At 37.9% G+C, this 24,287-nt stretch overlaps 1 protein-coding gene across 9 annotated transcripts in view; it reads left to right on the forward strand.

Annotated features, from left to right (window-relative positions):
- SLC44A5 (solute carrier family 44 member 5) overlaps positions 1-24,287 on the forward strand; it is a 399,223-nt gene that overhangs the window by 273,650 nt on the left and 101,286 nt on the right. For 7 of the 9 annotated variants that reach the window (XM_055585455.1, XM_055585453.1, XM_055585459.1 and 4 more), the window contains one exon: positions 12,594-12,667. The exons of the other annotated variants lie outside the window; for them this stretch is intronic. In XM_055585455.1, the coding sequence (XP_055441430.1) occupies positions 12,594-12,667 (74 nt within the window). The remainder of the gene's footprint in view (positions 1-12,593; positions 12,668-24,287) is intronic. 9 annotated transcript variants of the gene reach the window in all.

A 24,287-nucleotide genomic window follows, 5' to 3' on the forward strand; every position in this document is an offset into this window, starting at 1 on the left:
AGAAACCTTGTTTTCTACAGGTATGATGTAAATCATTAATGGCCAAAATTCAATCTTTCAATCAAGATAAATAGGTACATTTATATCATAGTTAAGGATTTTACTTGTGGAATGTGTCTAATGACTTTATATAGTTTATAGTTTAATTTCTAGTAAATTAATTGTGTTTCCTACTGTATTCATTTTAATGGTTAATAGTTGATGTTACTTCCCAGGTTATTTCTGTTTCTCAGATATGCCAAATCAATACTCAACTGATTTTCTCTTATAAAAATTGTTTTTGACTAGACTAATACATGTGTTTGATACACAGTTTAAAAGTTACAAAAGGATATGCAGTAAAAATTAGGTCTACCTCATATCTTCCCAGACACACAGTCCCCCTTATTAATGTACCTACTATTTCCAGTTCCTTGTATCAGTCAGTTCAGTCACTCAGTTGTGTCTGACTCTTTGTGACCCCATGGACTGTAACACGCCAGGCCTCCCTGTCCATCACCAACTCCCGGAGCTTACTCAAACTCATGTCCTCAATGGACATGATGGTGATGCCATCCAACCTCTCATCCTCTGTCGTCCCCTTCTCCTCCTGCCTTTAGTCTTTCCCAGCATCAAGGTCTTTTCCAGTGAGTCAGTACTTTACATCAGGTGGTCAAAATATTAGAGTTTCAGCTTCAGCATCAGTCCTTCCAATGAATATTCAGGACTGATTTCCTTTAGGATTGATTGGTTGGATCTCCTTGCAGTCCAAGGGACTCTCAAGAGTCTTCTCCAATATCACAGTTAGATTTCTTTTAAATTATTTAAAATTTATTCTTTTATCTAATGGGCACTTAAATGATTATAAGTATAAAATGTTTTATGACTGAGGTAATTGCCTTGCTAAATTTATTTCCAAAACTAAATTTTCATTTCATGTTCCAAAAGCACTAGGGTAACTATAGGACAACCTGCTTAGAATTAGTATAGATAACTAATAAACATTCTAAGCAGAGGCAAAGTTCTAAGAAAACCACTGAATATGGATACATATTTTACTGAATACATTATTTTAAGGAAAATAAAAAAGGATTTTTATTATCCAGATTTGCTAAATAGATATAAATAAAATGACAAAAGAGAGACATACCATCAAATTGGAGAGACTTGATGAGCGAAGGTTAAAAGGCCAACTCTGTTTTCATATATGCAGTGACTCAAACAAGAAGCAGGGGTCTGTGTCTTATAAAGTTGGTGAGATGTTCGTTACTGGGAAACAAAGGTCTGATTTGTAAGAAGTTTACTGAGGCATTTATGGATGTGTATGTTCAATTCCATCCCCATTTAGAAATATTTGAGCATAAGACAGATTAATCAGAAGACAGTCTGTCTCTCTGTCACACACTTTTTTAGTAAACATTTTTGCTTAAAGGCAATAAAAATGTGTTTTTAATTTTAGTCAATAATAATCAAGAAAAAAGTGAAAGAGCAGAAGATCCATTTTTAAACTTATTTTGAGGGGATCAGATAGAATTTCATATAATAAAATAAGGCAGCAATCTATTTATAGTTGTCAAATGCAATCTATGTGTCTTAGATTTTCTTTTCTATTATAAATGCAATTTGTGCTCATTGTGACAGTTTTGAAAAAAACAGAAAAAGCAAAGGAATAAAAACAAAATCACATATAATCATACCACCTTGAGATAGTGGCTGCATCCCACTCCGGTACTCTTGCGTGGAGAATCCCATGGACGGAGGCGCCTGGTGGGCTGCAATCCATGGGGTCACGAAGAGTCGAACACGACTGAGCGACTTCACTTTCATTTTTCATTTTCATGCATTGGAGAAGGAAATGGCAACCCACTCCAGTGCTCTTGCCTGGAGAATCCCAGGGACGGGGGAGCCTGGTGGGCTGCCATTTATGGGGTTGTACAGAGTTGGACACGACTAAAGCAACTTAGCAGCAGGAGCAGCAGCCTTTTATTGTATCCTTTTTTTATATTATTAAGCATTTACATATATATTTATATATCTATACATATATGACACATGTTTTATAACCTATTTTTCTCAATATATTATGACCATGTTTTCATATAATTATTATTCTAAAAATTGTTTCCAAATTTTATTATAAACAGTGTTTTAAATCCTCATAAATTAATTCTTGTTTCTTCAATACATGTTTCCATACTATAAATTACTAGAAAAGAAATTACTAGATCAAAGGGCATATGATTTTCTGACATGCCCATCATCTGTAGGTACCTTTTTTCATTATTAAAATTTTGGGTGACAAATAGTAATCTTTTCATTTTAACATGTAGGCCTTTGATTACTAAAAATATTAATTGTTTATCATATTATTTAAGGAAGTATGATTTAAAAATAAATTTTAATAGCAGAATTTTTGTAGCTATTCCAGTCATGAGAATTTTCAGAAATTCACTGTTTAAACAAATATTCTTGAGCACCTACTCTGTGTTTCTATGTAGAGGGATGCTAACCTATTCCAAGAACATTAAAGAGCATTTTGAACTGATACATGTGTGTTTTCAGTCACTAAGTCATGTCCGAGTCTTTTGTGACCCCATGGACTGTAGCCTGCCAGACTCCTCTGTCCATGGGATTTCCCAGGCAAGAATACTGGAGTTGGTAGCCATTTCTTTCTCCAAACTGTTTCAGAGTCTCTGTAAACTTTTGGACCAATTCCCAAGGCTGTTCTAAGCTGGTTCTCTTAAGACCTCTTTGATGATACCAGTTGTGCTGTGGGCAATAACTATGATGTAGTATTCACTTTACTAGCAATTTTCTGAGTAGTTTCCTCTCACTGACACATTCTTAACTAGAATGCAGGTTTTACAAAGATGATGAATAATATAGTAAGATCAATTTTGTCTGACCTTATTCCATTTTAAACAAAAGAGATATTTATATAGACATCACTTAAACTTCTGTATTTAAAAATGAAGTTTTATTTCCCCTTTACAGATAGAAAATATAAATTATAACCAGTTAAAGTTACTCTCTAAAGACATTGGAAACCCAAGTGCAAACAATATAGGAGAAATAGAGGATGCTGCTGCTGCTGCTGCTAAGTCACTTCAGTTGTGTCCGACTCTGTGCGACCCCATAGACGGCAGCCCACCAGGTTCCCCCATCCCTGGGATTCTCCGGGCAAGAACAGTGGAGTGGATTGCCATTTCCTTCTCCAATGCATGAAAGTGAAAAGTGAAAGTGAAGTCGCTCAGTCATGTCCAACTCTTAGCAACCCCATGGACTGCAGCCTACCAGGCTCCTCCATCCATGGGATTTTCCAGGCAAGAGTATTGGAGTCGGGTGCCATCGCCTTCTCCAGAAATAGAGAATAGGGGAAGCTTTTAAGATTCAGTTATCCAAAAGAACTAAATTATGCAAGTACAATACTGAAATATCATCTTAAATATTCTAATCAATTCAAAAGAAATGATCAGTGTCATTGTATGATTTCTTAGGGTGTTATGCTATTTGGTATATTTCATTTTCAGCAACAGTTTAACATGTACTAAAAAATGATAAAACTAACACTCTCTTCTCAATGACTGGGTATCAAAATTATCTTTTAAAGTAAAAATGGCATTGAAACATGTATAATATCATGTATGAAACGAGTCACGAGTCGCCAGTCCAGGTTCGATGCACGATACTGGATGCTTGGGGCTGGTGCACTGGGACGACCCAGAGGGAGGGTATGGGGAGGGAGGAGGGAAGAGGGTTCAGGATGGGGAACACAGGTATACCTGTGGCGGATTCATTTTGATATTTGGCAAAACTAACACAATATAGTTTTTTTGTTTGTTTGTTTGTGTTTTTTTTGTTAGTAAATATTTTTTATTTTTATTTTTATTTTATTTTTTTATTTTATTTTTAAACTTTACATAATTGTATTAGTTTTGCCAAATATCAAAATGAATCCGCCACAGGTATACATGTGTTCCCCATCCTGAACCCTCCTCCCTCTCCCTCCCCATATCATCCCTCTGGGTCGTCCCAGTGCACCAGCCCCAAGCATCCAGTATCGTGCATCGAACCTGGACTGGCGACTCGTGTCATATATGATATTATACATGTTTCAATACCATTCTCCCAAATCATCCCACCCTCTCCCTCTCCCACAGAGTCCAGTTTTTTTTTAAGAAAATTAAAACACTTGTATTTAGTTTGAGCACCTGAAAATACGAGTTCATGTGATTAAAAGCTCATTGTGCCTTCCTATTTTCTGATTATGTAACAGTGTAATTCTTCAAGATAATTTTTAACCTTTTATCATACTTGTAGAAATGGCTGGTGTAATTTGCTTATTTCTAAAACCTCAACTTTCACACACACCCCCAAATGGTATATATGGTATTTTCTAAAGTTGTGGGAATAGAACAGTAGAGAACTTTTAGACAGTATGTCTGGGAAAAAAGAAGCTGGAGGGAAATGGGAAGGTTACAGTTAACTCCTTCAAACACAACTCTTAGAAAATGCTCTTATCACTGATCACCAGATTCTCCATTAATAGTGAAGAGTGGAAGAATAGAAGAATTTTTTAACTTACACAGAACTGTACCTCACATAGCTCCCAAATGTTTTGAGTCTGCTGACTAAGCATCATTTAGCTTGATTTAATTCAAGCCACATTCTGCAGTTTGCCAAGTATCTCGGTGGAGCTTAGAGAATGGCCCCCAAATTAACTGTCTTTTAATAAAGCCTCTGGGAAGTGAAGCAACCATTCAATTTTCTGGAACAGACTTATGCAGTAAGAAACTGAGAGGTAACGGATGACTTAATGGCATCATGCAGGTGCCAACCGAACCACAGAAGAGAAGTGCTTCTACACTGTGCATTATCAATGCAGCCATGTCACAGACAGATGTACTCAGGTGACACCAAGAACTTTCAAATAAGAGGTGATCATCAGACTGAATTCATGGACAGTGGACAGTCCCTAAACTGACTCATTAGGCATGAATGGATGATCTGTCAGAGAAAAATGACTTTTAAGACCTCCATTTTTGCTCTAATGCTTGATATTAATGACCTTTCAGGATGGTTGATATCACTGAAATTTCAGCTGTCACAAAGAAAACTAGTAAATGAATCAGTTTCTGAATGAAGATAGAAAGCTGTCCCTGAAAAAAAAGAGGCAGAATGACAGTTGTAGGAAAGAAGAACTAGTGTGGAACTGAAATGTAAACTTAAGAAACAAAACTCTCTTATTACCTCTGAATTTAATTTAATTTTATGATTTATTTTATTGGACTTTGAAATGTCTAGGTAGCAGACTTAAGCTTAACCCCAAAATTAAATCCTTAGACAACTTATTCACTATATAGGTCTTATCCCCTTCCAGAAAAGAAGATCTGAAATTTGAAATACAGCACTTTGAGTTTCACCAGAGCCTGCTTATGATGTATTAGCCTGTCAGTTACAGGTCTGTCTTGCTGCTGCTGCTAAGTCGCTTCAGTCGTGTCCGACTCTGTGCGACCCCATAGATGGCAGCCCACCAGGCTCCCCCGTCCCTGGGATTCTCCAGGCAAGAACACTGGAGTGGGTTGCCATTTCTTTCTCCAATGCATGAAAGTGAAAAGTGAAAGTGAAGTCGCTCTGTCGTGCCCGACTCTTAGCAACCCCATGGACTACAGCCTTCCAGGCTCTTCCGTCCATGGGATTTTCCAGGCAAGAGTACTGGAGTGGGGTGCCGAGTCTTACTAATACATAGATTGCAATTTGTGTGTAGCACACAACACTCTGTGCTTAACTGCTGCTGTAAAAGGACATTATGGCCTAGATCAGAGGTCAGCAAACCTTTTCTATAAAAATCTAGGTAGTAAATTTTAGGCTGTGCAGGCCAGATGGTTTCTGTTGTGACTACTCAGCCATTGTGGGTAGTGTATATATGTAAATATATATATATATTTATGTAAATGCACATACATATATATATGCATTTACATAAATATATATATATATATAAATGCATGTAGCTATTTTCCAAAAGTCTGTATTTATGGATACTGAGATTTGAATTTTGTATAATTCTTATATCACAAAATACTCTTTATTTTTAAAACTATTTTTTAAAAGTAAAAACCATTCTTTTTTAAATTTAAATTTATTTATTTTAATTGGAGGCTAATTACTTTACAATAGTGTATTGGTTTTGCCATACATCAACATGAATCCACCACGGGTGTACATATGTTCCCCATCCTGAACCCCCCTCCCACCTCCCTCCCCATACCATCCTTCTGGGTCATCCCAGTGCACCAGACCCAAGCATCCTGTATCCTGCATCGAACCTGGACTGGCGATTCATTCTTATATGATATTATACATGTTTTAATGCCATTCTCCCAAATCATCCCACCCTCTCCCTCTCCTATAGAGTCCAAAAGACTGTTCTATACATCCGTGTCTCTTTTGCTGTCTTGCATACAGGGTTATTGTTACCATCTTTCTAAATTCCACATATATGCGTTAGTATACTGTATTGGTGTTTTTTCTTTCTGGCTTACTTCACTCTGTATAATAGGCTCCAGTTTCATCCACCTCATTAGAACTGATTCAAATGTATTCTTTTTAATGGCTGAGTAATACTCCATTGTGTATTCTTATCCATTCGTCTGCTGATGGGCATCTAGCTTGCTTCCATGTCCTGGCTATTATAAACAGTGCTGAAATGAACATTGGGGTACATGTGTCTCTTTCAATTCTGATTTCCTCAGTATGTATGCCTAGCAGTGGGATTGCTGGGTTATAAGGCAGTTCTATTTCCAGTTTTTTAAGGAATCTCCACACTGTTCTCTATAGTGGGTGTACTAGTTTGCATTCCCACCAACAGTGTAAAAGGGTTCCCTTTTTCCCACACCCTCTCCAGCATTTATTGCTTGTAGACTTTTGGATCGCAGCCATTCTGACTGGCGTGAAATGGTACCTCATTGTGGTTTTGATTTGCATTTCTCTGATAATAGGTGATGTTGAGCATCTTTTCATGTGTTTGTTAGCCATCTGTATGTCTTCTTTGGAGAAATGTCTATTTGGTTCTTTGGCCCATTCTTAGCTCACAAAAAGCTATACAAAAGCAGGAAGCAGGCCAGATTTGGCCCATGGGCTATAGTTTGCACCCCCATCTAGATTATAATTGGCTTCCCTTATGGCTCAGCAGTAAAGAATCCACCTGCAGTGCAGGATACTCAGTAGATGTGGGTTTGATCCTTGGGTTGGGAAGATCCCCTAGAGAAAGAAATGGCTATCCACTCCAGTGTTCTTGTCTGGACAATTCCTTGGACAGAGGAACCTGGCAGACTATAGTCCATGGTACCACAAAGAGTCAGACATGACTGAGTGAAAGCATGCAGGCACTAGATTATAATAGTTAAAAGGTAATTGCCTTAAAGATGTACAAAGTGTCTGTGAGTCTAAAGAGCTGAGAAGGATCTCTTTTAGCTAAAAACTGCATGAAGGAGGTGACATTTTAACCTATTTGAAAGTAGGGATTTTAGATTTTCTTAGCTGAAAAAACATTTTTGCACTTAAAATCACTTATTTAATACCCAAATTAAGCTTGTTCATAGCAAAATTTTAAATTCAATAACACATGACCTTGAACAAATGCATTCCTGTATACTGAAGCCTTGCAGTGATTATTATGTCTTCCATGCTGTTTTATTTCTTAAATTGTGGTAAGAACACTTAATGTAAGACCTACCCTCTTAACAGAATATTAAGTACCCAATACAGTGATGTTAAAAATATATACACAATGTACTACAGACCTCTGGAATTTACTCATATTGCATAATCAAAACATAGAGCCATTGAATAACAACTCCCCATTTGACCCTCTCCCCTGCCCCTGGCAGCCATCATTCTACTTTCTGTTTCTATGAATTTGACTATTTTAGATATCTCAAATTAGTAGAATTGTACGGTTATTTGTCTGTCTGTGGTTGGCTTATTTCACTTAGCATAAGGTCCTGTCCTCTAGGTTTATTCATGTTGTCCAAAAGAGTTGAAATCAGAACCTCAAGTGTATATCTGCAAGTTCACTGCATGTTGTCCAAAAGAATTGAAATCAGGATCTCAAATAGGTATCTGCATGTTCATTGCAACATAACTCACAATAATCAAGATATGTAAATAATTAAATGTTCATTGACAGATGAATGGGTTAAAAAAGTATGGCATATACATACAATGGAATGTTATTCATCCCCAGAAAATGAAGGGAATTCTACTCTATGAAGAATGGGATTTTAATAGATGGGGTAGAGATCCAGACTGGAGTGCTTCTGATAGTAAAAGTGAGCATTGTTGATTGTTATTCCAGGATAATAGGTATAAATCCTGGCTATTTCATACAAATTGGGACATATTGTATCCTACTAGAATGAGTCTTAAAGCAACCATGAGCAGAGAACCCTGAATGTTGTCAAGGGAGAATTCATTAGGTATGCAGTGAATGAAAAAGTCCAAGTTGGTTGAAGCACAGGAGATAAATAGGGGGAGAAATCTAGAAAGGTAGTCTGGGGCTTGAACTAGGATTGAAATTGTATTTTCTTAAACATAAAGCTAAGACATTTGGAAATGATCAAACAAGTAGTGGAGAAGCATTGAATGTTTAAAATAATAAAGTGACTTTGTTAGCTCTCAGTGATGTCAGTGATGTGCAGAATGAATTGGACCAGGCAGAGACCACATGCAGGAGCCTAGTAAAGGCACCTCCGCAGCAGTTAGAAGAGAGAAGGAGAGAACGTGGACTGACTCCAGGCAACAGGAATAGAAAGGAAGGTGTGGATGAAAGACACATCAGAGAGAAGGAGTCAAGAGAACTTATTAATTGCATATAAAATAAAAGATCATCTAAGAAAAAGAGAAACTCAAAGGAAACGCCCAAGAGTTTAAGTTGAGGTGACTATAGACATTCTATACTTTAGGTTAGAATTAGGAAGGAAAGGGAGGTCTACAAATGAGTATAGGACTGGGATCCTATTCTTACTGTAATTTGGACAAATACATATAAGATAGCAATGGTACATCTGTAGTTTAACTTTTGAAAATACTTTTATGCCAGGAGTATTTTGAATAACTCTGAGTGTGAGCAACTTGTTTTTTAAAAAATTGGACCTTGATTTAGAAGGAAGGTAAGGGAGAGGGTTGAGGTATATTTCTCTATAAAACTATTCTTTCTGTCTTCTTTCTAGGATGCAGTGGGATGCGATCCATTTTTAGATTAGTACACTGGTCCTCAGTTTATACTTGCTTTAAAAGTAAAAGTGAACCTAACTGAGGGAAATATACAGTTATGACAGACCTCTAGCTAGAATATGATTCAGAATGATTTTAAACCACAAGCTTGTATCACCCAGTTACCTCTATACTTATCATAAGAGTCTTCAAATCTATCCAAACTAAGTATTTGATTAAAAAAAAAAAAACTCATTTCCCACAGAACATTTGGGATTGTAAAGATGCCTTGAAATCAAAGAAAGAAACAATGATGATACTTTGTAACTTCTAAAATTTGAATTAAGCTTCTGCTGTGTTGCTGACTCCCAAAATGGTACCCAAGCTATATTTTATATTTTTTATATTCAATTTTCCAATAATTTTCTAAGCAGTGACTTTTTTCCAGCAGGGAATATGGAGAGAAATAAGAAGTGGAAAGAAATAGTTGTTTTACACACACACACACCCCCCTAATTTTAAAAGAAAAAAAAAAATTAAACAACAAAGGGAATGAAATCACTAGAGGAACAAATTCAGAAATAAGAATTTTTAATTTAGAAAAACTTTCCTACTTTTTGAAACTCTTGAATTCTTCAAACTCTTCCACTTCTTCAATGTTCTTCCATGTCTAGATACTATGAAATTAACCAGTCTGGCCATGGTGTGTGGTATGGTCTGCTATTTCTCTAAAGTAGTGGTCCAGAAAAGGAAAGTAGATTTGAATACATTATCCTGCCTGGTCCCAGAATAGAATCCCCAGACATCTCAGGGTATGAATTCCTGAGAAATGTTATCCCTCTCTGGTGAGAGACTAGACTGCTAGGAGAGTGGATAGAGAGTAGTTGTGTGGTGCACAGTAGCCCCTGGTGCTATGGCATGTTCTTGGTACAAGAAAGAAAGAGAAATCATAGAATAAATCCCCCTTGTTGTTGTTGTTCTAAAACCCCCTATAGACCAAAACTCTGATTGATGCCCTTCATCAGGACCAGTAGCCAAGGACTGTGGGTTTTATTTCTTAGAAATTTCCTTTTGGGCTCTGCTTTTTTCCTTGTACCTTATTTTTTTTAATTGGTAAGTTTCTTTTACTCATCTTTCTAGTATGTTTAGCTCTTCCTGTGCTGACTACATAATATAAATAGAAAACATTATAATGCTATATAATTATAGTCATTATAAACATATTATAATGTATATTATCTATGATATAACCATGTAGATACAAACATATACATATATATTACAGGACACTGGCCAACCTGGCTGGTGCTTCTGACTCTATCCCTCTCTCCTTGGTAGTTATGATTACACACAAAGGCTTTGACAGCTTCAAGATTTCTAGTAAAAGCTTATCAGTGTTCTGGTTTTCTCTTCCTTAGTTCTTTGCCTGCAGGCAGTCCTTCTTAGGTATCATACTATTTAGCAACTGCCCTGACAGGATGAGAACTGATCTTAAGTAGGATGTGTCAAAATGCAAATAAACCAGATCCTTTCCTCACCCTCCAGCAGGTTTTGCCTTCAATGATTGTTAAACAAAGAAATCTAGATTATCTTTTTTTTTTTCCTCTTTTTATTATTCTTATAGTTCTTCAGTGCCAGTGAAATTTTAAATTCCTGGGTTGAAACTGGATTTAAACAAGTAATGGTTTGTTTCTGAATTGACCATGATTAGCTTTCTCTATGATGGATCCCTTTCCTGTGGTGAGGTGGTGTAATAAGGATGTGTGTGGAGTTTTCAATATGACTAATTGGAATCTTTCTAGAAAGTTGTAATCATATTAGAATAACCACTAAGTGAAAAAAGATTGGGCATAGGAGACTTAGATGTTTGTCTGCCTCTGCAACTACTTCTCTCTCGTGGACCTTATATAAGGCACCTTACCTCACTACCCTGAAAAACCCAAAGGTAGGAAACTCACAAATTTATGTAAGTGAAAACAGTAAAAGTATAACAGGGCTTTATCAATATACAAGGTATTACTGTGTCTGTTACTGTACAATTATTATTCATTATTATTGTTATTACCATCACTAAAAATAGAATGTAACTTCAGCCTGTCTGTGCTAAAAGATTGGAACATATCCATCTAACCTCTAGAACAAGAAGTTTTTGCTATGAAAATTCTCATGTGCATTTTTTAATCCTATCAAATACATTGATCTGTCTCTTTCCTAATAGATTCTTCATTAAGTTTCAACAATGATTGTATTTTTTCTTACTTTTAAGACAAGTTTTGACCTTCTAGATGCCTTACAAGCCGAACAAAATTTAATATTGAAAATAGGAAATACTTTAGATGAAAACCTGAGTTTCCCTACTGGATACTGGTTTGACTTGTGATCCCTTAGAAAATTACCATGTCTCTCTGAGCCAAATTTTCTATAAATCTCATTTCACAATATCCAGCTTACAGAATAACTTGAAAATTACAGTTTAGAGCATTTCATTTTGTAATGCATTATAGACATTGTTTTTTGAATAGTTGCAACTCTGTTCCTCATAGAAAGCTTATGTAGTCAATCCTTTATTTAATCAGAGTACCCTTTATATATGCACGTAGAAAGATAATGGAGAGAGAGAGGAATGGAAAAGGCTAATTTTTTTTTATTATTATGTCATGTACTGGGAAGCATGAAGGAGAAAATTATAAAATCAAATAGCTTAAATTACAATTTCAAATAAAAGAATTTTTTGATGTTAGTGTACTCTAACTTCTAAAAAATTTTACAAACAAAGAACCAAGAAAATAAATGCTAACAGCTTTGAAGGAACTTCTTTAATCACAGAACTATAACTGCTCTCTGCTGTTTAAGTCTTTGATTGCAGAAATACATTTGATCTACCTTTTAGAATTATTAAGTATAAAAAGGCATATCACTGTTGTTATTATCTTTTGTGTGTTCAGTTGTTCAGTTGTGTCTGACTCTTTGCAACCCCATGGATTGTAGTCTGCCAGGCTCCTCTGTCCATGGGACTTTTCAGGCAAGAATAATGGAGTGGGTTGCCATTTCCTTCTCCAGGGAATATTCCCGACCCAAGGATCAAACCCAGGTGACCTGCATTGCAGGCAGATTCTTTACTGTCTGAGCCACCAGGGAAGCCCAATTATTTTTTTTATGCCTTCCTATGTATATTTTTGCAGTAAACACTAGTCATTTTGTATCCCTTTTAATTCTCCACCCCACTTTTCTCCCCTGCCCCACCCACCTTCTAACACCTTCTAATAACATCACTTTGGGGGTTAAGTTTGAACATAAGGACTTGGGGGAGACACGTTTAGTCCATAAGAGGGAGGAAAACGGATGCTATGTGAGTCTTCTCAGGATCCTTTTAATTCATTGTTCCTCTTCATCTTTAGGAGTTGTACAGATGTGCTGTGCTGCATGATCTTCATACTGTTCATTATGGCCTACATTCTTTTAGGACTTGCAGGTGAGTAAGAACAGGTATAGAAGATATTTAACTTTTACTATTTACATGACTAAGCCAGTGTCACATTTTTAACATTAATCATTTCAAAATCCTTCTTCTTATTGATTATTGTCTTTTCTGGAGGGAGTATACCTCACCAGAACTCATTGGGTAGGAGATGCAATGAAAAATAAACACAAAGCAGTTTATTCAAAGGCAAGTCTATAAATTACTTAGATAGATAAAATTATACAAAAGAAAGAAAAAGCCTTATAGTTGCTTTTTAATCATTTTTACTTTTGAAATTTTATTAAGCAGTTAATAAGGTTCACATTATTATTTGCTAATTAGAGTTAGGGACTCTTGATGAAAGTGAAAAAGGAGAGTGAGAAACCTGGTTTAAAACTCAACATTCAGAAAACTAAGATTATGGCACCCAGTCCCATGACTTCATGGCAAATAGATGGGGAAACAATGAAAACAGTGACAGACTTTATTTTGGGCTCCAAAATCACCGCAGATGGTGATTTCAGACATGAAATTAAAAGACGCTTGCTAGTTGGAAGAAAAGCTATGACTGACCTAGACAGCATATTAAAAAGCAGAGACATTACTTTGCTGACAAAGGTCCATCTAGTCAACACTATGGTTTTTCCAGTAATCATGTATGGATATGAGAGTTGGACTATAAAGAAAACTGAACACCGAAGAATTGATGCTTTTGAATTGTGGCATTGGAGATGACTCTTGAGATTTCCTTGGACTGCAAGGATATCAAACCTGAATATTCACTGGAAGAACTGATGCTGAAGCTGAAGCTCCAATACTTTGGCCACCTGATGTGAAGAACTGACTCATTGGAAAAAACCCTCATGCTGGGAAAGATTGAAGGCAGGAGCAGAAGGGATGACAGAAGATGAGATGGTTGGATGGCATCACCAACTCGATGGACATGAGTTTGAGCAAGCTCTGGGAGTTGGTGATGGACAGGGAGGCCTGGTGTGCTGCAGTCCATGGGGTCACAAAGAGTCAGACATGACTGAGCAACTGAACTGAATAAGGTTCATGTTACTATTTACCAATTAGAGTTAGGACCTAGATAAGTCTAAGTAACATATTATCTTTTCTTTTTATAAGCAAATTAAAGAGGAACAATTATTAAGTATTTCACCAAATAGTTTCTTGACATATAAGAAGTCCTTTTGTCTTTGCCTACCAGAGAAAGATAGCCTGTGGTTCGTTGTTAGATTAAAGGTTTTTCTATGGAAGTGAAAATAAAGAGGACAAATAAAGTCTTTGTTTAGGGTTTTGTTTTGTTTTGTTTAAAAAAAACTACCGAAAGGGATCAATCAGTACGGCAGAGTAAGAGGACATGAAGCTCACTTCCCCCAACAAACACATCAAAATATATGTACATGTGGGACAATTTTCACTGGAAACTGGCAGAAAGACTCCAAGGCTGTTAAGATACACATAATTGGGTAGGAAGGGGAAAAAAAGGCAATCAGGTCAGGTCATGTGCTCTTGGAGCGGACCTTAGAAGACAAGAAAGATCACACAGGTGGACACTCATCCTGTGAAATAAGCAATGAGAACCACAGATTGAGCGCCCCTGTCCTGGGTTTCTATACAGAGGAGACAAGCCCTCTTGGCTGATTGAAGGACTGCTGGGGTAACAGGATGGCTGTGGGAAGCCTGGACTACAGCTGTGAGGAGCACTCATATGCTAGCTTGCCCCTGAGGCAGGGTGGAGAGAGGTATGCTCTAGTGGCCACTGGGTTTCCCATAACCTCCTTGGCATGCACAAAAGCTGAGCAAAGGCTTTGGTCCTTCTCATTCCACATCACAATGTATCATTGGATCTGGAGCAGTAATGAGTGGGTAGAAGAAGAAGCTGTGGTGTGCAGAGATGACCTAGTTCCTGGGCATACCCTGGGTGAGAGGGTGGCAGCCACTACTGACCTTACTCAAGCAATACATCTCAAGTAGCTCTCAGGTCTCGGACAGCAGCGGCTCTACCACAGCTCATCCTCAATCATGTGCCAGGTGTCCATGTAGCCCAGTGATGTGGTTTAACAAAAGGGCGGAAATGGTGGAGGCTGAGGACAGTGATGTGCTGTGAGGGACAAAGGGGAACTTGCACATCAGGTTGTGTCTGAGCCGAAAAAAGGAGACACTTGTAGGTGCCTTCCCAGGCAGTGTGTCAGAGATAGCTGGGACCTCCATCTGCAGACAATGTGAGCAGAGAGCCCTCATAAGCCCCACTTACCTCAGCACTTCCCCGCTCTAGGGCAAAGGTCCCAGTGCAGATAGAGGGGAAAACACGCTGAAAGGGAACAGAACCAGCTTGGGCTCAACCCTCAGGGTGTCAGATCCAGCAGCTTGGGCTCAGACCCCACCCCTGATTGGACATTGATAGCCACTGAGCAGAGAGAAAATCCTGCCTCACACTGGGCTCCAGCCCTAACTCCTCCATCTCTAGTTCACGGCTGCAGTCATGTCCATAATGATTTTGGAGCCCAGGAAAATAAAATCTATCACTGCTTCCACTTTTTCCCCTTTTATTTGCTATGAAGCGATGGGACTGGATCTTAGTTTTTTGAACGTTGAGTTTCAAGCCAGCTTTTTCACTCTCCTCTTTCACCCTCATCAAGGGGCTCTTTAGTTTCTCTTCACTTTCTGCCAATAGAGTGGTATCATCTGCATATGTGAGGTTATAGATATTTCTCCTGGCAATCTTTATTTCATCTTGTGATTCATCCAGCCCAGCATTTTGCATGATGTACTCTGTATACAAGTTAAATAAGCAGGGTGACAATATACAGCCTTGTACTCCTTTCCCAATTTTGAACCAGCCCATTGTTCCACGTCTAGTTATAACTATTGCTTCATGACCCACATATAAGCTTCTTAGGAGACAGGTAAGGTGGTCTGGTATTCCTATCTCTTTAAGAATGTTCCACAGTTTGTTGTGATCCACACAGTCTAAGTCTTTAGTGTAGTCAATGAAGAAGAAATGCATGTTTTTCTGGAATTCCCTTGCTTTCTCTATGACTCAATGAATGTTAACAATTTGGTCTCTGGTTGTTCTGCCTTTTCTAAACCCATCTGGAAGTTGTCTGGAGCATCTGGAAGTTCTTGTTCACGTACTGTTGAAACCTAGCTTGAAGGATTTTGAGCATAACTTTACTAGCATGTGAAATGAGCATAATTGTAAAATAGTTTGAACATTCTTTGGCATTGCTCTTCTTTGAGATTGGGATGAAAACTGACCTTTTCCAGTCTTGTGGCCACTGCTAAGTTTTCCAAATTTGCTGACATATTGAGTGTAACACTTTAACAGCATCATCTTATAGTATTTGAAATAGTTCAGCTGGAATTCCATCACCTCTACTAGCTTTGTTTGTAGTAATGCTTCCCAAGGCCCACTTGACTTCACATTCCAGGGTGTCTGGCTCTAGGTGAGTGACTACACCATCCTGGTTTTCTGGATCACTGAGACCTTTTTGTATAGTTCTTCTGTGAATTCTTGTTACCTTTTCTTAATCTCTGCTGCCTCTATTAGGTCCTTACCATTTCTGTCCTTTATCATGCCTATCCCTGCATGAAATGTATCCTTAATATTTCCAATTTTCTTGAAAGATCTCTACCTTTCCCATTCTATTGTTTTCTCCTGTTTCTTTGCATTGTTCACTTAAGAAGGCCTTCATATCTCTCCTTGCTATTCTCTGGAACTCTGCATGTAGTTGGGTATATCTTTCCCTTTCTCCTTTGCTTTTCACTTCTCTTCTTTCCTCAGCTATTTGTAAAGCCCCCTCAGACAACCACTTTGCCTTCTTGCATTTCTTTTTCTTTGTGATGATTTTGGTCCCTGCCTCCTGTACAATGTTACAAACCTCTGTCCATAGTTCTTCAGGCAATCTGTCTACCAGATCTAATCCCTTGAATCTATTTGTCACTACCACTATATAATCATAAGGAATTTGATTTAGATCATACCTGAGTTCCCTAGTATATTTCCCTACTTTCTTCAATTTAAGCCTGAATTTTGCAATGAGGAGCTGATGATCTGAGCCACAGTTAGCTCCAGGTCTTGTTTTTACTGACTGTATAGAGCTTCTCCATCTTTGGCTGCAATGAACATAATCAATCTGATTTTGGTATTGACCATTTGGTGATGTATATGTTTAGAGTCATCTCCTGTGTTGTTGGAAGAGGGTGTTTGCTATGACCAGTGTGTTCTCTTGACAAAACTATGTTAGCCTTTGTTCTACTTCATTTTGTACTCTAAGTGCAAACTTGCCTGTTACTCTAGGTATCTCTTGACTTGCTACTTTTGCATTCCAGTCCTGGACCTATGATGAAAAGGACAGCTTTTTTTGGTGTTAATTCTAGAAGGTCTTGTAGGTTTATAGAACTGGTCAATCAACTTCAGGTTCTTCAGCATCAGTGGTGGGGACATAGACTTGGATTACTGTGATGTTAAATGGTTTGCCTTAGAATGAACTGAGATTATTCTGTCGTTTTTGAGATTGCACCCAAGTACTGCATTTTGGACTCTTTTGTAGAAGGTCCCAAACATGATGAACCTAAAATAGACCCATACCAAGACATATCATAATTCAAATGGCAGAAGTCAAAAGTAAGAGAGAATATTTAAGGCAGCAGGAGAAAACAAAGAGTCATATGCAAGGGAATTCTTATAGGCTATCAGCTGATTTCTCCACAGAAACTTTTCAGGCCAGAAGGAAGTGGCATGATATGTACAGAGTGCTGAAGGGAAAATCCTGCAACATAAAATACTCTAACCAGAAAGATTATCATTTTTAAAAAAGGAAATGTTAAAGGCTCTTCTCTAAGTGGAAAAGAAGTAAGAATCTTAAAGTGAAAATCTCCCCAGGAAAGGTAAATATATAATAAAAACTGATGAGCAACTGCCAGGGTCCAGCCCCGGTGGATCCAGGGAATTCGAAGGGGAGACGGCTTCTAAGGGGAGACGGCTTCGGCGATTGGAAAACAACAGCTTATTTAAATGTTAATTAAAGATATAAAGAGTGGTTAAATAAGGATAGCTCAGTGAGGAAATTCAGTGGAGGAAAGAGGCTGAATAATTCAGCCAGAAGGTGAGAGAAAGAATGACATGGGGAGACCAAGCTTTGGTGAACAAGGCCCGCACTTTATTTTCCAAAGTGGTTTTTATACCTTAAGTTATGCATAGAGGATAATGGGGGAAGGGGTGGAGTCATGCAGTAAGCCAGGCTTTCTTCCTGCAAACTTAACATATGCAAAAGTTTAGGTGATTTGCATCATCTTCTGGCCTGGAGGCCTGTTAACGTTTTAAGACCCTTTCTTCAGAAAACTTTACTTTTCTCTAAAGGTGATTAGTCAGGCGCCACCCTACAAAAGCATTAGATAAAGTTGCATTCCTGTAGGGCAAAGGTGTGGTGGGCTATAACAAGAAAAAAAATTAACTCAAGGGTCCAAGTTTATAAACATTAAAGCTACTACTTACACCAATTATTTAATCAATACACTGCCAAGGACACAGTAGGTAAGGGATATGGAGACTTAGCAGCAAACATTGGCCCAACAAGTGAAAAACCCTTCACCAATACAATTTCTTTCTTTTTTTTTTTTAATTATTTTTTTTAAATTTTATTTTATTTTTAAACTTTACATAACTGTATTAGTTTTGCCAAATATCAAAATGAATCCGCCACAGGTATACATGTGTTCCCCATCCTGAACCCTCCTCCCTCCTCCCTCCCCATTCCATCCCTCTGGGTCGTCCCAGTGCACCAGCCCCAAGCATCCAGTTTCGTGCATCGAACCTGGACTGGCAACTCATTTCATACATGATATTTTACATGTTTCAATGCCATTCTCCCAAATCTTCCCACCCTCTCCCTCTCCCACAGAGTCCATAAGACTGTTCTATACATCAGTGTCTCTTTTGCTGTCTCGTACACAGGGTTATTGTTACCATCTTTCTAAATTCCATATATATGCGTTAGTATACTGTATTAGATTTGGGAGAATGGCATTGAAACATGTAAAATATCATGTATGAAATGAGTTGCCAGTCCAGGTTCGATGCACGATACTGGATGCTTGGGGCTGGTGCACTGGGACGACCCAGAGGGATGGAATGGGGAGGGAGGAGGGAGGAGGGTTCAGGATGGGGAACACATGTATACCTGTGGCGGATTCATTTTGATATTTGGCAAAACTAATACAGTTATGTAAAGTTTAAAAATAAAATAAAATTAAAAAAAATAATAAAAAAAAAAAAAAAGAAAGAAATTGTATTGCTGAAGGGTTTTTCACTTGTTGGGCCAATGTTTGCTGCTAAGTCTCCATTTTAACTGCTCAAACGAATCTGTATTTAGACAGTTTAGAACATCTCATGCCTCTCACGGTTGGGAGGCTCTGAACAATCACATGTGGCCGGAAAAACCTATTCAGGCAGGCTAGAGGACTTCCAAAGGAGTTTGTAGGTTGAAACACTATCACACCCAGGAACTTTATTAACTGGAGCTGTAAGTTAACTCTTTTTCAGAGAGAGGTGGTGGGGGACAGCACCCCATAAAGTCAGAGGTTTAGGTGAGAGCACAAAGCAGTAAAGTAGGCAGACTCTGGTTTGGGGGGTAGATGCTTGAGAATTTCCAGAGGGACTCCTGAGGCTCGATCCCACCTTTGCGTTTGCCGAGCCTCCTTCCTCACGCTGGCTCCCGGCAACCAACTACTTACATAAGCCAATAGGAAGTCTAAAAAACAGATAAAGCAACTATAACTATTATAAACAGTTAAGAGATAAATTTGGCCTTGGAATACAAAATGAAGCAGGGCAAAGGCTAATAGACTTTTGCCAAGAGAACACACTGGTCATAGCAAACACTCTCTTCCAGCAACACAAGGGAAGACTCTACACATGGACATCACCAGATGGTCAATACCAAAATCAGATTGATTATATTCTTTGCAGCCAAAGATGGAGAAGCTCTATACAGTCAGCAAAAACAAGACCAGGAGCTGACTGTGGATCAGATCATGAACTCCTTATTGCCGAATTCAGACATAAATTGAAGAAAGTAGGGAAAACCACTAGACCATTCATGTAGGACCTGAATCAAATCCCTTAAAGTTATACAGTGGAAGTGACAAATAGATTCAAGGGTTCAGATCTGATAGACAGAATGCCTGAAGAACTATGGATGGAGGTTTGTGACATTGTACAGGGGGCAGTGATCAAGACCATCCCCAAGAAAAAGAAATGCAGAAAGGCAAAATGGTTGTCTGAGAAGGCCTTACAAATAGCTGAGAAAAGAAAAGAAGTGAAAGGCAAAGGAGAAAAGGAAAGATATATCCACTTGAATGCAGAGTTCAAAAGAATAGCAAGGAGAGATAAGAAAGCCTTCTTCAGTGATCAATGCAAAGAAATAGAGGAAAACAATAGAATGGGAAAGACTAGAAATTTATTCAAGAAAATTAGAGATACCAAGGGAACATTTCATGCAAAGATGGGCACAATAAAGGACAGAAATGGTATGGACCTAACAGAAGCAGAAGATATTAAAATGAGGTAGCAAGAATACACAGAACTATACAAAAAAGATCTTCATGACCCAGATAATCACGATGGTATGATCACTCACCTAGAGCCAGACATCCTGGAATGCGAAGTCAAGTGGGCCTTGGGAAGCATTACTACGAACAAAGCTAGTGGAATTCCAGTTGAGCTATTTCAAACCCTAAAAGATGATTCTGTGAAAGTGCTGCACTTAATATGCCAGCAAATTTGGAAAACTCAGCAGTGGCCACAAAACTAGAAAAGGTCAGTTTTCATTTCAATCCCAAAGTAAGGCAATGCCAAAGAATGCTCAAACTATCACACAATTGCACTCATCTCACACTCTAGCAAAGAAATGCTCAAAATTCTCCAAACCAGGCTTCAACAGTACATAAACTGTGAACTTTCAATGTTCAGGCTGGATTTAGAAAAGGCAGAGGAACTAGAGATCAAATTGCCAAGATCCACTGGATCATTGAAAAAGCAAGAGGGTTCCAGAAAAACATCTATTTCTGCTTTATTGACTATTCCAAATCCTTTGACTGTGTGGATCACCACAAACTGTGGAAAATTCTTAAAAAGATGGGGAAACCAGAACACCTGACCTGCCTCCTGAGAAATCTGTATGTAGGTCAAGAAGCCACAGTTAGAACCGGACATGGAACAACAGACTGGTTCCAAATTGGGAAAGGAGTACATCAATGCTGTATACTGTCACTGTGCTTATTTAACTTATATGCAGAATACATCATGAGAAATGCTGGACTGGATGAAGCAAAAGCTGGAATCAAGATTGCTGGGAGGGAAATATCAATAACCTTAGATATGCAGATGACACCACCCTTATGGCAGAAAGTGAAGAAGAACTAAGAGCCTCTTGATGAAAGTGAAAGAGGAGAGTGAAAAAGTTGGCTTAAAACTCAACATTCAGAAAACTAAGATCATGGCATCTGGTCCCATCACTTCATGACAAATAGATGGGGAAAAATGGAAACAGTGGCAGACTTTAGTTATGGGGCTCCAAAATCACTGCAGATGGTGACTGCAGCCATGAAATTAAAAGACACTTACTCCTTGGAAGGAAAGTTATGACCAACCTAGACAGCATATTAAAAAGCATAGACATTACTTTGCCAACAAAGTTCCATCTAGTGAAAGCTATGGTTTTTCTAGTAGTCATGTATGGATGTCAGAGTTGGACTATAAAGAAAGCTGAGCACCAAAAAATTCATGTTTTTGAACTGTGGTGTTGGAGAAGGTTCTTGAGAGTCCCTTGGACTGCAAGGAGATCCAACCAGTCCATCCTAACGGAAATCGGTCCTGAATATTCATTGGAAGGACTGATGCTGAAGCTGAAATTCCAATTTTTTGGCCACCTGATGCGAAGAGCTGACTCATTTGAAAAGACCCTTATCTGGGAAAGATTGAAGGCAGGAGGAGAATGGGACTACAGAGAATGAGATGGCTGGATGGCATCACTGACTGAATGGATATGAGTTTGAGTAAACTCTGGGAGTTGGTGATAGACATGCAGGTCTGGCATGCTGCAGTGCATGGGGTCTCAAAGAGTTGGACATGACTTTGTGACTGAACTGAACTGAAGAGATAAACATGAAGACGTAAAATATGACATCATAAGCACAAAATGTGGGTGAAGGAGTGAAAAAAAAGTTGATATTTTAGAATGTACTTGATCTTAAATGACTACCAATTAAAACAAGTTGATATCATTATAGATCAACATATATGAACCAAATAGCACAAATAAAAAATCTGTAATAGTTCCACAAAAGTTGAAAGGAATGGAAAACTCACATACTAATAAAAATATCATCAAACTCCAAGAGAAGAAACAAAATGAAGAAATATGAACAGAGAATAACTATAAAAACAACTGGAGAACAAGTAATAAAATGGCTATAAGTACACACCTATCAATAATTACTTTAAATGTCAATTAACTAAATGCTCCAGTCAGAAGACATAGGGTAGCTGATTGGATTTTCAGAAAGATCCTTCTGTGTGCTGCCTGTGGGAGATTCATTTTAGAGCTAAAGGCACACAGAGACTGAAAGGCTGGCAGGGAAAAAGATATTTCATACAAATAGAAATGGCAAGAAAGTATGGGTAATAATTTTCATACTGGGAAAAATGACTTCCAAACAAAGGCTATTTCAAACAACAAGGAAGGGCATTATATAATGATAAAAATCTTGATACAGGAAGAAGATATTTGTTAACATATGTGCACCCAACCTCAGTTCAGTTCAGTTCAGTTCAGTCGCTCAGTCATGTCCGACTCTTTGCGACCCCATGAATCGCAGCACGCCAGGCCTCCCTGTCCATCACCAACTCCCAGAGTTCACTCAGACTCATGTCCATCGAGTCAGTGATGCCATCTAGCCATCTCATCCTCTGTTGTTCCCGTCTCCTCCTGCCCCCAATCCCTCCCAGCATCAGAGTCTTTTCCAATGAGTCAACTCTTTGCATGAGGTGGCCAAAGTACTGGAGTTTCAGCTTTAGCATCATTCCTTCCAAAGAAATCCCAGGGCTGATCTCCTTCAGAATGGTCTGGTTGGATCTCCTTGCAGTCCAAGGGACTCTCAAGAGTCTTCTCCAACACCACAGTTCAAAAGCAACCAACCTAGGAGTATCTAAATATATAAAGTAAATACTGTCCCGTATAAAAGGAAAAATTGATAATAACAAAATGATAGTAGGAAACTTTAACATCCCACTGATACCAGTGGATCATCCAAACAAAAAATAAATCAGGAAACAATGTCTTAAATGACACAGTAGAGCAGCTAGACTTAATTGGTATCTAGAGAACATTCCATCCAAAACAGCAGAACATTCTTTGCAAGTGCACAACAGAATTTTCCCCAGGATGGATCACATCCTAAGCCACAAAACAAGCCTCAACAAATTTAGGGGGATATAAATTATACCAAGCATTTATTTCAACCATAACAGTATAAAATTAGAAATTAATTACATAAAGAAAAATGAGAAAAGAACAGATATGTGGAGACTAAACAACATGCAACCAAAAAGCCAATGGGTCAATGAAAAAAAGCAGAGAGGAAATCAGAAAATACCTTGAGAAAAATGAAAATAGAAATACAACCTTCAAAAATCTGTAGGGTGCAGTTAAAGCAATTCTACGAAGAAAAATCTCAAACAGCCTAACCTACCACCTAAAGGAATTAGTAAAAGAAGAATAAACAGAACCTAAAGTCAGCAGAAGAAAGGAAATATTAAAGAACAGAGAGGAAATGAATAAAATAGAAATTTGTAAATCAGCTATACTTTGATTAAAAAAAAAACTACCAAAGGAACTGGTGTGAATATTTTCCATTAAAAGACTTCACCATTGCCTATGAATAGTATCACTTTATTGCCAGAGACTTACATCCTATCCCTTCGATGTTGACTTAGGAAACCTTACTGTATTATTATTATTAGGGTGGGGACTGTAAAGTCAGATGATAACTTCTAGTAAAAATAATTAATGCCTAGACTTAATGTGTATAGATTGTCCAGCAGTAAAAAGGCAGTGCCTATATAGAGAACAATGGAAAATATTCTTCTCTGTTCTTCAGTTTTATCTTCCAATAAAGAGAAATACTTGGAGAACAGTAATTGAAAGTAATTTCCAAAAGATCATCTGAGTAATACTGTGCAAAAGCTACACATAACTGGAGAATGTAAAAAAAAAAAAAAAATACGGCAGGAAGATAGGGAAAGAGAAGAACCAAGGAATATAAACCACAAAACCAAATAAAGCACTATAAGTTCTTCAGAAGATTCCTTTGATATTTCTTTTATACATCTTAATTTCTAAACATTTATGTAGTAGTAGTATAATACATTGGAGAAGGATATGGCAATCCACTCCAGTATTCTTGCTGGAGAATCCCATGGACAGAGCAGCCTGATGGGCTATAGTCCATAGGGTCTGCAAAGAATCGAACACGACTGAAGCGACTTAGTATGCATTCATGCAAGCACAATACATAAATGAATAAATTGAATATTAAAACAAAGTGAATTTTCTTATTATACAAC

This window comes from Bubalus kerabau, chromosome 6, assembly GCF_029407905.1.
Source record: "Bubalus kerabau isolate K-KA32 ecotype Philippines breed swamp buffalo chromosome 6, PCC_UOA_SB_1v2, whole genome shotgun sequence".
NCBI classification, from domain to species: Eukaryota; Metazoa; Chordata; class Mammalia; order Artiodactyla; family Bovidae; genus Bubalus; species Bubalus kerabau.